The sequence below is a fragment of the Octopus bimaculoides genome, chromosome 5 (assembly GCF_046866305.1).
Source record: "Octopus bimaculoides isolate indiv1 chromosome 5, ASM4686630v1, whole genome shotgun sequence".
In the NCBI taxonomy this organism is placed as follows: domain Eukaryota; kingdom Metazoa; phylum Mollusca; class Cephalopoda; order Octopoda; family Octopodidae; genus Octopus; species Octopus bimaculoides.
The window spans coordinates 120,535,165-120,551,611 of NC_142932.1; the positions used below are offsets into that span (position 1 = coordinate 120,535,165).

The following is a 16,447-nucleotide window of genomic DNA, read 5'->3' on the forward strand; positions in this document are numbered from 1 at the left end:
CCCATTGTGTGTGTGTGTGTGTGTGTGTGTGTGTATATATATATATATATATATATATATATATCAGTGTGTGTGTTGTGCTTGTCCCTGCCCCATCACTTGACAACCGATGTTGGTGTGTTTACGCCCCTGTAACTTAGCAGTTCAGCAAAAGAGACCGATAGAATAAGTACTAGGCAAACAAAGAATAAGACCTGGGATTGATCTGTTCGACTAAAGGCGGTGCACCAGCATGGCCACAGTCAAATGACTGAAACAAGTAAATAAATGAGTAAATGAATGGATACGAGGTAAGAAGTTTCCGTCCCAATCAGATGGTTCCAGGGTTCAGTCCCACTCTATGGCACCTTGGGCAAGTGTCTTCTACTATAGCTCTGGGCTGAACAAAGCCTTGTGACAGGATTTGGTAGATGAAAACAGAAAAAAGCCCATCATATATGTGTGTATATGTATGGGTTGTACATGCGTGCTTGTTCTTGTCTGTGTGTGTGTGTGCCTTTTCTGTTTTTATTTATTTATGTGTTGTGGAATATAGATATAACGAAATTATTTGGCATTTTTTTCTTCAAGCTTAAAATGAGACATTGCTGGCATAATTTCGTTATATCTATAGTCCACAACACAAATACATAAAAACAGAACAGGCACACACACAGACAAGCATGCACAGTCTGCTTTGATATGGTTTTTATGGCTGGATACCTTTCCTAATGCCAACCACTTTACAGTGTGTTCTGGGTGCTTTTTATGTGGCACCGGCACCAGTGAGGCCACCAAGGGATTTGCAACGGTGGCACGTGAAAAAACATTCGAGCGTGGTCATTGCCAATGCTGCTGGACTGGCTCCTGTGCAGGTGGCACGTAAAAAGTACCATTCTGAGCGTGGCCGTTGCCAGTACCGCCTGACTGGCCTTCGTACCGGTGGCACATAAAAGCACCCACTACACTCTCAGAGTGGTTGGCGTTAGGAAGGGCAACCAGCTGTAGAAACTCTGCCAAATCAGATTGGAGCCTGGTGCAGCCTTCTGGTTCGCCAGTCCTCAGTCAAATCGTCCAACCCATGCTAGCATGGAAAGCGGACGTTAAACGATGATGATCCCTTCAACATAGAAGGGAAGTATTACCGAAGGAGGTGGCTTTGTGCCAAGTGACGAGAGGTTAGGGTATGAATAAAGGGAGAGAAACAGGTGACTTGCTGTGAAGGAGATACCTGGTCACCCCAACTGGAAAAGAGAAAAAAGAGAGAGGAGAATGGAGAGTGATCTTGTTTTTCAGTTAAGATGACTGAGACAAGCAGAACAGTTTACCTTCTACAATACACAGACTTTCATGAGGGAGTGAGTCTTTTTGTGACAAGTGATATATTATTAGAGACGCCAGTCTTTGAGGTTGTTCTATATAGATCTTTGAATGAAGATCTTACCTCTGAAACTTTCCTCAATACCAGACAAAGCAGTGATCTTGCAATGCACATTTACAGCCCTATCATGACCATTCCATCTCTTTACTGAGCATAGCACATCTAGGACTATATCGCCCAATGCGTCCCTCACTTTTCAAGAGAGTTTGCTGAGGCTGTAAGTTAAAGATTTGGTTGTTATTTCTAGTAGATCCAGCAACCATGGAGTTGGAAGTAAATGGTAAAGATTCTGATGAACAAGTCTTTCAATGCTTCTAGGACATTTGAAAAAGTTGAGTTGATCTGGAAGTAATACAGTTTTAATGCTAAGACAGGACTCTGTAATAATAACGTGAAATTTGTCCTAGTATATGGGTAAAAAGTTGAAAAGGTGACATGAACGAAATAATAATGAATAATAATAATGTAATAATAATAATAATAATAATTATAATTATAATAGTTTCAAATTTTGCTACAAGGGCAGCAATGCTGGGGGAGGGGATGAGTCAATTACATCGACCCCAGTATGCAACTGGTACTTATTTTATCGACCCCGAAAATATGAAAGGCAAAATCAACCTTGGTGGAATTTGAACTCAGAACACAGGGGTCGGGGACAGTTCAATGAGAGCTGGCAAGCCAGAGGACTGCACCAAGCTCCTATGTCTGTTCTGGCATGGTTTCTATGGTTGGATGCCCTTCCTAACGCCAACCACTTTACAGAGTAGACTGGGTGCTTTTTATGTAGCACCAGCACCAGTGAGGTCTGCTTTGGCGGGATTTTTATAGCTGGATGTCCTTCTTAATGCCAACCACTTTAGAGAGAGAGAGGAGCACCTATAAGAATCAAGAGAAATTTACACAAAATGTGAAATGATTATGTAGAAATATGCTGCTTACCTGGATGTGACACGATGCTCACACTGCTTACAAAGAAATTCCAAAATGTAATCCATGGTAAATACATCACGTAAAGCTGGCTCCTGTTTCTCAAGAGATATGAGAGCGAAAACAGGACCATCGTTTGTACCTTTCTTACACTGCAACTTCGTTTGTAGCTGTTTCCACACGGCTTCACGGACGTTGAGTAACAGTTTAACAGCTTTCTTCTTGGGTCCTTTCACAGCTACAGAGTTGTCCAACATAGCTTTCTTGAGAATGGCCATGGGTAAATCAGATGCCGGGACTGAAGAGTTACCTGCCTTAGCGGTCGGCTGTCCCTTTTCTGGTTGGTTTGTGCCATTAAATAATTTCATGGCCTGAGTGTAGGCCTTAAACAGTGTTTTAAGAACTGATCTATCTTGGGCCGGGAGTTGCCTAACTCGAGCTTTTAGCATTTTGTTGTGTACAAATAGACATAAGATCACATCAAGCCAGCACAGAGCCTGGCTATTTGGCCACTGCAAGTACTGAACTTGTTTGTTCTGTGCAACATTTACATTCAGTTTCCTTTGTTGTAAATGTGGTGGGAGGCTTGCAGTTGTAGTTGAACTGTTATTCTTCACATCAACAATCTTCCGTTTAAGCGTTTTCTTTAACGATGGAAACGACGACGATGGTGACAGTAATAATGATGATGATGATGATGATGCTGTTGCTGCTGCTGCTGGTGATACTGATATTGATGATGATGATGATGATGAGGATGGTGGAGACAATGATTCAAGAAAATTTTTAGGCAATAAACTGGTGAAGTTCTTGTTGGCCAAAGCAACTTTCCTGATAATTGATTCCATAGACTTTGGTAAATTCATTAAAGCATTATTTGAATCTGAAATATCAACAGCAGCCGGTTCTTCTTCGTGTGCAACACCATCTTCAGCCACTGAAGAACCACTGTTGTTCTGTTCTGTGTCTCCAGATGAGATTACATCTAAAGCTTTCTCTTCGGGATATGCTGAGACCATTTCATTGTCACCGCACATGTTATTAGTGGCAACAAGTACTATTTTATGTGATTGGTTCAGAGGATAAAAACACTGGAGAATAAAAAAGAATTGTTTGAATATTTAGATAATTAAGAAATTTATGAAAATTTATTATAATAAAAAAAGAAAGTTATTAAACTAATGCACCATATTTTCTAGCATACAACCCAATATAGAATATAGTATAAACATGTGGTGTAAACATTCAACTATTGTCACTACTTATCCAAATTTTGCTGAATTTCATTTGGAATTTTTGGTCATTGAAAGCTGTTTTATTATTTAACATTTTTGCTACTGTATTTATTTTGAGATGCTCTCTGTTTCTTTCAATTAATTTTAAATATAACAAAGAATTTAGTAAAATAACTTTGTTATCATTCAGCTAGTGTTAGGAACATAAATTGTGACTAAGGTTTGGTGGAAGATTTTAATTCAAAACTTATGAAGATAAAACATTTGTACTACAGAGCCAGAGGTAGTTTCAGCCAGGTTGGTATCAAAAGGGTTAAAAATATCATCGTGACTTTAACCCTTTTGTTACCGTATTCATTTTGAGATGCTCTGTATTTCATTCAATTAATTTTAAATATAACAAAGAATTTAGTAAAATAACTTAATTATCATTATGCTAGTGTTAGGAATGTGACAAAGGTTTGGTGGAAAATTTTAATTCAAAACCTATGGAGATGAAACATTTGTACTACAGAGCCAGAGCTGGTTCCAGCCGGGTTGTAATGAAAGGGTTAACAAAATAATGTAGAAAGCACTGCTAACATAGTAGAACATGGTACTGACTTGTTAAAAACATTTAACATACTTTTTAGCATGATGAAGTATCCCATATAGCTAAAGTTAGCATTATATTCAGTGGCCTATTCATATCTAATGTAAAGTGTTATGTTAAAAAAAAAGAAAAAATTCAATTCTTACCCCTTCGGTAGGGCATAAATATATACTTTCTTCAAAGTTAATGGCAAAGAGTTGCATCTTAATCTTGCATGCAGGACAAACATGTTCCTGCACAGGCACCATCCTGCAAGAAAAGAAAAGAGAAAAGAAAACTTTTACATTATTTACATTTGACGGATATTTGTCCTCATCTTGTTTGTTGTTAACACAACATTTCGGCTGATATACCCTCCAGCCTTCATCAGGTGTCTTGGGAAAATTTCGAACTTGGGTTCTCATTCCTAAGGTATTTTTCGATATTATTATTATTATTATTCAGGTGACTGCCTGGAATTGAACTCGGAATCTTGGGGTTAGTAGCCTGTGCTCTTAACCACTACGTTATATGCCCGTTGAGAAAAAATCTTTTTAATCTTCTATGGATTTACAAGGAAATTATGAAAAAAAAAAAAAAAAAAAAAAAGAAATCTTCTGTCAATAGAGTCATTTCTTGTTAGAAAAATTGATTTTTTAAACTTTAAACCCCCTAGGTTAATCTGTCAAATGTAACGCTTAACTATTCACATTGTTTGGAACTAATCATGCATTATCTTGTAGCTTTGAGGATTTCAATGTAATTGTTTGTTTCTAGAATAACAATGTAGGGTCAGTGTGAGAGGCTGGATATGGACTGCTTGAACATAAAACTAGTAGAATATCTGAGCTGAATCTGACCAGTTTAAATGCTAAAGGATCAATAGATGGTCACAATGAGTGAGAAATCACCATAATTCTTAGACATCTGTAAGCCAAGGTGGTTAAGACATTTGATTAAGGGTAACAACACGAATATTTAATGTTTGCTATGCTATTTCAGAGTCTTTTCTTGAGAGCAGACAACACTGGCTTATTTTTATTTATTTCATATTACTGTATGGTGGAGTGGAGGCGCAATGGCCCAGTGGTTAGGGCAGCAGACTCGCGGTTTCGATTCCCAGACTGAGCGTTGTGAGTGTTTATTGAGCGAAAACACCTAAAGCTCCACGAGGCTCCGGCAGGAGATGGAGGCGAACCCTGCTGTACTCTTTCACCACAACTTTCTCTCATTCTTACTTCCTGTTTCTGTTGTGCCTGTACTTCAAAGGGTCAGCCTTGTCACACTGTGTTACGCTGAATATCCCCGAGAACTACGTTAAGGGTACACGTGTCTGTAGAGTGCTCAGCCACTTGCACGTTAATTTTACGAGCAGGCTGTTCCGTTGATCGGATCAACTGGAACCCTCGACGTTGTAAGCGACAGAGTGCCAACAACAACAACAACAACTGTATGGTGGAAGACCATTGATGTTCAAAAAGTATTTTTAATATAAGTCACATTTTGTTTGTAAAAGACATGAGGTTAGGTAAGTGCAGCACTGTGTCTGCAAACAGATACCCAATTCTCGAGTTACCCAGTTCATTTCTTTGCCTATAAGTGGCTTTTATGATAGCCATGGGCCGACCAAAGCCTTGTGTGTAGATTTGGTAGACGGAAACTGAATATGTTGTATATGTGTACATATGTGTATATTTATATGCATGTATCTGTCCTCCTGCCATCGCTTGACAACTGATGCTGGTGTGTTTATGTGCCTGTAACTTAGCAGTTTGGCAAAAGAGACCGATAGAATAAGTGCTAGGCTCACAAAGATTAAAGTCAATTTCTTCAACTAAAGCCCTTTAACGTGGTGCTCCAGCATGGCCGCAGTCAAATGACTGAAACAAGTAGAAGAATAAAAGAGTAAATACCAGGACAGCTCAAGAGTTATTAAATATTTAGAGCAGGTTAGCAAAAAAATCAGAGCCTATATACCTGTCTCATCAACCTGCTAGAAACAGCAACCAAATCCCTCTCAAATCATGTCCTTGAAGAACAGTCAACAGAATTTTACAGGGCAGGGATACATGCTCTTATTCAAAAGTGGAATATTGCTATTGAGAGAAACAGTGACTATGTTGAGAAGTAGGGATGTGATCCACAGAGGACCAGCTACATTTTGATGTAGGATACATGTTCCTGTGTTGGTAATTATACCTGTTCTAAACAAAACGGTATTACTTTTTGACTCACCCTCGTAAGTTGTAGTGCACCTGAGCACTGTACACAATAATTTCATTATTATTATTATCTGAACCAAAATATTCTACTTGTTTTAAGTTCAAGCCAGCCAGATTCGGCCTCTCACACCTATCCTACAATGTCATTCTAAAAATGCATAGAAATTTCGAAGCTATGAGATGCTGCATGATTAATTTCAAACAATGTGAATAAATGAACTTAATATTTGACAGTGTTATCTGAATGCTAAAAGATTAAGGTAGGGAAAATGTTGAGAGCAGGCAACAATGGAAAGAAACTGCAAGATTATCGTTTGTGTTGTTTAATCCAAGGTGAATCCTGATGAAGCAGATCAAGGGGTGATATTTCAGTTAGAAACCGCCGCTTCCCACCACCTTTTTTTTTTTTTTGTCAGATTTGTCCTTCCTTCATTTTTTATGTTTGTTGTTGGCACTCTGTCGCTTACGACGTCGAGGGTTCCAGTTGATCCAATCAACGGAACAGCCTGCTCGTAAAATTAACGTGCAAGTGGCTGAGCACTCCACAGACACGTGTACCCTTAACGTAGTTCTCGGGGATATTCAGCGAGACACAGTGTGACAAGGCTGACCCTTTGAATTACAGGCACAACAGAAACAGGAAGAAAGAGTGAGAGAAAGTTGTGGTGAAAGAGTACAGCAGGGTTCGCCACCATCCCCTGCCGGAGCCTCGTGGAGCTTTAGGTGTTTTCGCTCAATAAACACTCACAACGCCCAGTCTGGGAATCGAAACCGCGATCCTATGACCGCGAGTCTGCCGCCCTAACCACTAGGCCATTGCGTTTCCACTCCTTTTTTATGTAATAGGGTGTAATTTGACATGGCTTGGCTACTATTTCTAACAAAATAAACAGTTATGTAGAGCAGTGTTTCTTGACCTTTATAGTCATGGAGAACCCTTATAAAAACATTCCATGTTTGAAGGAATTCCCACATGAAGAGATTGAATGCCTTTAGCAATCTTTTTGTATCTCTTCCATAAGGTTTCGTAAGAATTAAACCAAATCATAAAAATCTTTTTAAAAGGTTTGACAAAACTAAATTCAAGAGACCCCATAAAAATTTCATGTTAACCAACACCTTGCTTAGACCAAATTCCACTAAACATCCTTTTAAGAGGATAATTTCTCTTGTAGGGTCACCTACTGATGCCAAGATTCCTTTACTTTAGAAAATATGTTATGCATGTACAATAAAATTAGAAATATAGAATTAAAAAAAAAAGGGAAGGGACTCTAAAATGCATTTTCATTTAATCAGTTTGTAACTATTGCTCATGGAATCCCTCATGACCATTCACAAAACCATTAGTGACCTTTCATGGAATCTTGGATTTGTGGAGTGTCCCACAAGGAAATCCTGTTGAAGAGGCTCTTTCCTGTAGAACTCTACAAAGAAAGATTTCAGACAGAAAAAAAAAATATATATATAGTTAATTTGATGTCTGATAATGGGCAGAATCAGATGAACAATATATCCAGTTGGGTGACTTGCCTAGACCAATGCGACTCTTCCACACCAAGTATCCTGACCTTGCATAGCAATCTTCAGATCCTCAATTCCTCAACTTGATATCTAATATCTTCAACAAATCCATTGTTATATGTTCTTCTTGGTCTGCTGATACAGGCAGACCAGGAGAATGGAGACCTCTGGATATATCGTCTTCGTTTCTCCAGCATCATCATCATCATTTAATGTCCGTTGTCCATACTGGCATGGGTTGGACGGTTTGACTGGGCTGACACGCTGGAAGGCTGCACCAGACTGATTTGGCATGGTTTTCTACAACTGGATGTCCTACCTAATGCCAACCACTCCAAGAGTATAATGGGTGCTTTTACATGCCACCGGCACGAGAACCAATTTGCATGACACCAGTATCAGCCACAACTGCGATTTTGCTCGGCTTGATGGGTCTTCTTCTCAAGCACGACATAATGCCAAAGGTCTCGGTCGTTGCTTCCATGAGGCCCAACACTCAAGCAGTGTCTTGCAAAACATGTTCTTTCTTTGATTACATACACGATGGTAGGAAAACAGCCACACACTTGCTGCTTTATAAGGAATCTGAGATGAACTGGAGATGTCTTATTGCACACAACTATCCAGACCACATTCACATAAAACAGATGTTAACTAAAAGAAAAAATGGTGTTGATTGTGGATAACTACAGATGACCACATGTTCACAAGTTTGGGTTGGACAGGTGTGTCCTAGTACAGTGCCTCACAGCTTGTTACAATTTGTTACATCTGATACACACAACAGAGGCAATCATCAATGTTTGTTATTTTGCACATGTCATGTTTGTTTGGAGGGGGAGGGTGAAAGGGTTTGGCCTAATTCCCACAATTAGACACTCTTTCTATTGCAAACCACTTTACAGCCATAGACTTGGTGTATTTTGTCATGCCAGCAGAAGTAGAGGTTGCTTACATCATCAATAAAGACGACCTTCCACTTTGTATTAACTATTAGCCAGAATTCCTGCCCTCCTCAACAAATTGCTCTCACTGTGCCTTGTGGATGCAAAATCACTTTCAGGTCCATTTTTATTTATTTACTTTAATATATTATGTTTTGGAACAGCTGTGTTGTTGAGAAGCTTGATTCCCAGCCTTGTGGTTTCAGGCTTCGTTCCACTGTGTGGCACTTTGCATAAATGTTTTCTACTATAGCTCTGGGCAAGCCAAAGTCTTGTGAGTGAATTTGGCAGATAGAGGCTGAAAGAAGTTTGCAGCACGCATGCATGCACTAATGAATAGTTGCCTGCATACATACATGTAGGTATGTGTGTACCCTTATCTTAACAGCATGTGATGGTTGCAAATGATCATTACTTCAAATATTCCATTGCAGGGAAACAAGTGGGGGTTGGTGACGGGAAGGGCATCCATGTGTAAAATAATGTTTTGAATAAGTCTCCATCTAATCCTCATACTAGCAGATGGCTGCACCTGGCTCCAATCTGATCTGGCAAAGTTTCTACAGCTGGATGCCCTTCCTAATGCCAACCAATCTGAGAGCAGCCAGATTCTCTCAAATCATAAGGCTAGAGTGTAACCCGGCCTTCAAGGGCTGTTTGCACTTTCTCATTTCTAGGACCCCATAGAAAATGTATTTATTTACCTAGTCAGAAGTAAGTGTTTTCCAGATCAAAAAGGGAAAGTGTTTTTGTTTGGATAAAAAGTGTTTACAAGGGATATTTATTTTTAACCTTTTACCATTTAAACTGACAATATTAGGCCACAATAGTCTACCTGTTTTATGTTCAAGCCAGCCAGATCTGACCTCTCACACCTACCCTACAATATCATTCTGAAAATAAACCGTCTCATTATAGAAATCTCAAAATTACAAGTTAATGCATGGTTAATTCAAAACAATGTGAATTTCACAGAGTAACCTGAATACTAAAGGGTTAATGTTTGCTTTGTCATAGAACTAAAAATACACGAAACTAATGACTTGCACAATTTCCATTTGGTGAAAATTATACACCTGCAATAACATTTTTTTTTTGCTAGAAACTCTTTTGGTACACCTCCATAGACATCCACCTGCATGATGCAGATACCTAATGAGGTGTACCTTGAACCAGGTTGAAATAAAATACAATAAAATCCCAGTGTAATTGCTGTGAATCATTTGAAATTTATTCTATTTATATTTGACACACTTGGTCTCACATTTAAAATATTCAGTGGATCTAATTTCTATAATGACAACGTCACACTTGATGTATCTATAACCAACAATCCACAACCATTATTTTACTTTCGTTCTTCAGTAATTTCTTTTTTCAAGGAAACCATTTTCCCTTACGGTATGGTATATACCTAGAAGGTGAATTACTCAGCCCTGGGAACGAAGATACGCCAAGTTTTTCTTTTTATCAAAACATCAAAAATGTTAGAAATAAAGGTTAATTAAAAAAAAAGCTCAATTAAAAAACAAACGAATCAACGAATAAGTCTCTAGTTATTCGACCGGTAAAAATAGCAGCCAAATATTCTTCAAACCATCACCAACGGATTGAAAAAAAAAAGAAAGAGAGAGAGAGAGAGAGTATGTGTGCAACATAAGATAGTGCTGGATATATTATACTTAAACATTGCATAATCACGGCTTGATCGCCTTAGACAATATTATGGGGTGACCGTAAAGTCTGGATACATAGGCTAGCAAAACTCTTAGCACGATATATTTCTCATATATCCAGACTGAATGGCTACCCTATATATATGTATATGAAGGTCTTCTTAATTGGTGCTGACCTGAAATTAAATAACAACAAAGGATTCAATGTGTAATGTAATCTTAGAAATGTTTTACTGGAAAAAAATTTTAAGTACGTATTGACCGTAGCTGACATGTCTTTGATCAGAAATGACCTGGGGTTAAACAACAACTGAACGACAAAAACTATCGAAATTACAGTTGTTTAGACCCTAAAAGAGAAATAAGTTTTCTTCTTTTTGCACTTTGTATAGCTTTATCTGCTTCAAGATTCACTCATCGTTCCATAAAATTTCTCTAAGTTTTACCTATAAAAACCTAAAAAAGAAATATTATACACACACACACACACATATATATATTAATGAGAGTGCGTGCGCCCTGAATGGATATATATATATATAATTAATGAGTGCGTGCGTCCTGAATGGATATATATATATTATATCCATCCGACGGAAAATGTTCATAAAAAATAAGAATGTATGCACCATAAGATATACCATGATTACCATAATAATTTGCTGAGTAAATAGTTTAATCAAGAACCCGTAATAAATTTAGCAAGCGTTGAGTGTCTTGGTAGGTTACTCACATTTTTGTTTTGTCTTCTCCAAATAAATTGACAGATGTCGATTCAAGCGATAAGAACAGCCACCTATGTCTATGTTTCTGTCTGGTTTTAAATAATTAATGTTGTTTAATTGGTCAGTGGCCCCTAACTTGTATGACAGTTGCATTCCCGTCAGTGATTAGGTTGTAACTTTCCTTGCACCAATTAGTGAAGGGTAGGGCAGAGGTGTGTCTTCGACCAAATTTTGGTTTGTGTGTTTAAAGCCGTTTCATTTAAACAACTAATGCCCTTGGGGACAGATTGAACGAGGCAACTTCAAGTATTTCTTCTACTACTAAAACCCAACACCTTGAATTGAATGAAAATAAATCAACGTTACAAAGAAGTTATCAACGAAAATCGACATGGAAATGAACGTAATGAAAGCAACAACAAAATGCCAGAAAACATAAAAATAGTCAAGACAAGCTAAGCCAGTCTGCACGAAATAGCAGCTAAATCTTCCCCTCATCACCTTAGTCTTTAAGAAAATAAAATAATGGATGGACAAATTACAGCTGTGTAATATTTAAAATTAAAATAAATAAATAAAAGATGTGACAACCACGACTGGAACGTCTTTGATTATATACCGACTCATTCAGAGGTTGACCTGAGGTTAAACATGAACTTACATCACTATTGCTTGGACGTCATTAAATTTCATTTCTCCCTCCTAATAAACCCTAAGTCATGTGCTTCAGTACAAGAAATAAATAAATGAATAAAATCTGATTGGAGAAAAAGTAAAGGAGGAGGAGGTATTTTAAAGTTTGATCTTTGAGAAAATGGCATAAACATAATAATCGATCTATCAATAAAGCGACGATATTCGATGTTTTGTCTTAATTAAAACATTTGCTTTTCTATATTAACATCGCAAATCGACATGCAGCTACCTGCAAAAAAACACCTGATAAACAAGGCGAATATGATTGCTGTAATATAAGTAAAACGCTGCTTATTATTCATTTAAAAAGCAAGAAAATTAAATGTAACGTAGGAGATCTGATACCTAAATATTTATAATTGGTAAAAGTAATTTTAAAGAAACACTTACTTGAAACAATTCGTTGTCTGAATATTTTAACTCCACATCAAAATAACACTTTCGTTAGTTCTATCTTTGCGCTTATATAAGAAGTGCATTTTAAAAAAATATTTTCCTTTTTATTCTTGCAAATAGATATGATCCCGTTTTTTTGCTGTTGATTTTTTTAAATACATCTACATATATATATAAAGGGGGAAAGTATGAAAGCCTCGTAATCTTTTCGCGGGAGATCTTGATCCGGAAGTTCACGGCATGAAATAAACTTCCGGTTATGACTCGGTATTTAAAAATGTCTTCTCGCAGAAGCACAAGGCCTCGCATTCCTGTTGCATTTTCGCCGACGGACGAGAGATTCGTCCTGAATTGGTTGTCCACGGAGTTAACTGTTGGAATATTCTATGTTTTACTTGTTTCAGTCATTGGAATACAGCCATGCTGGGGCGTAGCCTTGAAGGGTTAAAAAAAATTTTTTTTTTAGTCGAATGAATCGATCTCAGCACTTTATTTTTTTTTTAAAGCTGGGTACTTATTTTATCGATTGCTTCTGCCGAATTGCTAGTAACGGAGACTAAACAAACCAACACCGGAAGTAGTGGTGGCGTAAGCGGGAGGACAGACATGGATAGATGCACACACACACGCGCACATACATACATACATACACACACATATGCATAAACGCATTTATAGTAATACTCCGTCGGTTCCGACGATGCGTGTTCCAGTTGATTCGGTCAACGGAACAGCCTGCTTTTTAAATTATCGTGCAAGTGGCTGAGCATTCCACAGGTACAACTAAGTTTTGCGAATTGCGTGGACCGGAGCAACGGGAAATAAAGTGTCTTGCTCAAGGACACAACGCGCAGTTAGGATTCGAACTCTCGACCTTCTGATAGTGAGCCGAATACTCTAACCACTAAGCCACGCGCCTTCACACGTACGACTGGTTTCTTTCAGTTTCCGTCTAACAAATCCACTCGTGAAACTTTGGAAGGCCCGGGGGCGAAATTTTTTTTCCTATGAGAGTTCCGGACCCCAGTAATGAGCACATTTGCATACAGCCAATCAGAGCTCACCTTGACCTTGTTGTCATGGTAGTAAACAAACTCTACCAAGTAAACTCAAGAGGAAGAACGGTGTTGTAAGTCGACCGATCGCCAAGTTATGCCTGATTTTAGAAGGAGACAAGTAATTAGATAGATTGGCATCTATACCTATCATCGGATTATGTTAGGGCCCCATATGCTAAAGATGTGGGTAGAGGGTGGTGTGCTAGCAACCCTCTCCCCTTACTGTTTTACAAAGTAAACAACACAAATAATTACGCAGAGGCAGCCATGGTTGAAACGAACAATTATTAAAAGAGAAAAGAAGCTTGGTCATTCCTTACTCAAATGACCTTATCTTATCACCCATCACTTATGCGCTCATAAATTAGTTTGATAGTTGAGCTCTGATTGGCTGTATGCAAATGAGTTCATAATGGGTCCGGAACTCGCGTGGGAAAAAAATTTCACGGCCCAGGGCTATGGTAGAAGATACTTGTCTAATATGCCATGCAGTGGGACTGACCCGGGAACCATGTGATTAAGAAGCATTTCAACAAATTGATTCAAACTTAATTTTGTTTGTCAGCCCCACCTGAGAGAAGCCTTTCCCGTGTTGCCACTTGAGATGGGAATGAAACGAGGCCCAGATATGGCCCTTCGACATCTTGTTATCCCTAACTTTAAACTTGACTCTAACCTTATATTTTTATTTCTTTACTTGTTTCAGTCATTTGACAGTGGCCATGCTGGAGCACTGCCTTTTAGTCAAACAATTTGACCCCAAGACTCATTCTTTGCAAGCCTAGCACTAACTATATCAGTCTCTTTTGTCAAACCACTAAGTTATGGGAACGTAAACACACCAACATCAGTTGTCAAGCTGTGGTGGGGGACAAACACAAATACATACCCCCACAGATATATATATATATATATATATATATATATAAAGTTGTAGTATATTGTCAACTTAATGTGACAATCCCAATAAGGGAACACACTACTGCCGTTTAGCCCTAGGAAGCTGGACCGCTTCCTGTCGGCCTTGACACAATTACTGTGTCCTTAAATTTGCGAGGGGAGACAAGCTCCCCCACCCAGCCTAGCCAGCATTCAGGGACATGTTTCTGAGTCTTTGCTCGTCATCAGCCTAAAGTAGCTTGCCAACTGGATAGAGAAGCCTGTCTCGCCTTCGCAAACATATATAAATCATAGTGAAGTTCATTCACTGATCAGCAAAATTAGAAATATAATATTTCTAAATCTCTCAGAGAGATTTAAGCAGTAGTGGATAAACTTCACTATGATTTATATAAGTTTGCGAAGGCGGAACAGGCTTCTGTATCCAGCAGGCAAGATACTTCAGGCTGATGACGAGCAAAGACTCAGAAACATGTCCCTGAATGCTGGCTAGGCTGGGTGCGGGAGCTTGTCTCCCCTCACAAACTTAAGGACACAGTAATTGTGTCAAGGCCGACAGGAAGCGGTCCAGCTTCCTAGGGCTAAACGGCAGTAGTGTGTTCCCTTATTGGGATTGTCACATTAAGTTGACAATATACTACAACTTTATTGCTCCACTACTGCTTAAATCTCTCTGAGAGATTTAGAAATATTATATTTCTAATTATATATATATAGTTTTAGGGAAAAGAACCAAGGTTCATGAACTCATCCATGAAAATCCACCGTCACATATAGAAAAATTAATAATTAAAAGCACAATAAATTTTACTCTGTGAAACTTAATTTAATTCTAATTTTTAATAAATTGATTTTAATTGAGTTTTTACCTGTAATTTTGGATTTTATCCCTAATATTATTATTATTATTATATATATATATATATATATATATATATATATATATATACAACAGGCTTCTTTCAGTTTCCGTCTACCAAATCCACTCACAAGGCTTTGGTCAGCCCAAGGCTATAGTAGGAGACACTTGCCCAAGTTAATGTTTATTATCATCATCATCTTCGTTTAATGTCAACTTTCCATGTTAGCATGGGTTGGACGATTTGACTGAGCACTGGCGCACCAGATGGCTGCACCAGGCCGACCAAAAATCCTTGTGAGTGAATTCGGTAGATGGAAACTGAAAGAAGTCGTCATCATCATCATCATCATTTAACGTCCGTTTTCCATGCTGGCATGGGTTGGACGGTTTGACTGGGGTCTGGGAAACCAGGAGGCTGTACCAGGCTCCAGTCTGATCTGGTAGTGTTTCTACAGCTGGATGCCCTTCCTAACGGCAACCATTCCGAGAGTGTAGTGGGTGCTTTTTACGTGCCACCAGCAGAGGGGCCAGAAGGGGCTAGCATCGGCCACATTTGGATGGTGCTTTTTACGTACCATCGGCACGGAAGCCAGTCAAGGCGGTGCTGGCATCGGCCACGTTCGGATGGTGCTTTTTACGTGCCACCGGCATGGGGATCACAACTACAATTTCCATTTGATTCTGATATATATATATATATATATATATATATATATATATATATATATAATCATAAATATATAGGGGTCAGCATGAGTTGCTTCACCAACATACTGAAAATTTAGAAATAGCAGTCAAAGAACTACTGATTCTAAACTACAATTTTTTCTCTAACGGATGGCGATATTTACGGCACACATAGAACAAAAACAGAAGTGAAAACAAAAACAAACCTGCCTTTAGTTAATCATGTACGACGTTTCGTGGTTAAGAATATAAAACTATTAAAGGCGGGTTTGTTTTTGTTTTCACTTCTGTTTTTGTTCTATGTGTGCCGTAAATTTCGCCATCCGTTAGAGAAAAAATTGTAGTTTAGAATCAGTAGTTTTTTGACTGCTATTTCTAAATTTTCAGTATGTTAGTGAAGCAACTCATGCTGACCCCTATATATTTATGATTATAAATGTTTTTACCGATAAAGGTTTTTTCATACTGAACTACTTGGCAAAATTGTTAATTATTAATCTTATTAACTAATTGGCAATTCCCTGCCCTATGTCTATATATATATATATATCTGTGTGTGTGTGTGTATTTGTGTGTCTGTGTCTGTCCCCCCACCATCGCTTGACAACCAATGTTAGTATGTTTATGTCCCCATAACTTAGCAATTCAGCAAAAGAGACTA

At 38.3% G+C, this 16,447-nt stretch overlaps 1 protein-coding gene across 5 annotated transcripts in view; it reads right to left on the bottom strand.

Annotated features, from left to right (window-relative positions):
- The window catches only part of LOC106879055 (uncharacterized), a 54,162-nt gene that overhangs the window by 6,129 nt on the left and 31,586 nt on the right, over positions 1–16,447 (bottom strand). The window contains exons 1-4 of one of the 5 annotated variants that reach the window (XM_014928482.3): positions 12,274–12,351; positions 11,196–11,522; positions 4,264–4,366; positions 2,303–3,381 (exon numbers count right to left, since the gene is read on the bottom strand). In XM_014928482.3, coding sequence (XP_014783968.1) covers positions 2,303–3,381; positions 4,264–4,366; positions 11,196–11,197 — 1,184 coding nt within the window. In that variant the 5' untranslated portion in view covers positions 11,198–11,522; positions 12,274–12,351. Of the gene's footprint in view, positions 1–2,302; positions 3,382–4,263; positions 4,367–11,195; positions 11,523–11,848; positions 11,912–12,273; positions 12,352–16,447 lie in introns of those variants that run through there. The other 4 variants (XM_014928483.2, XM_014928484.3, XM_014928481.3 and 1 more) reach the window with 4 other exon arrangements.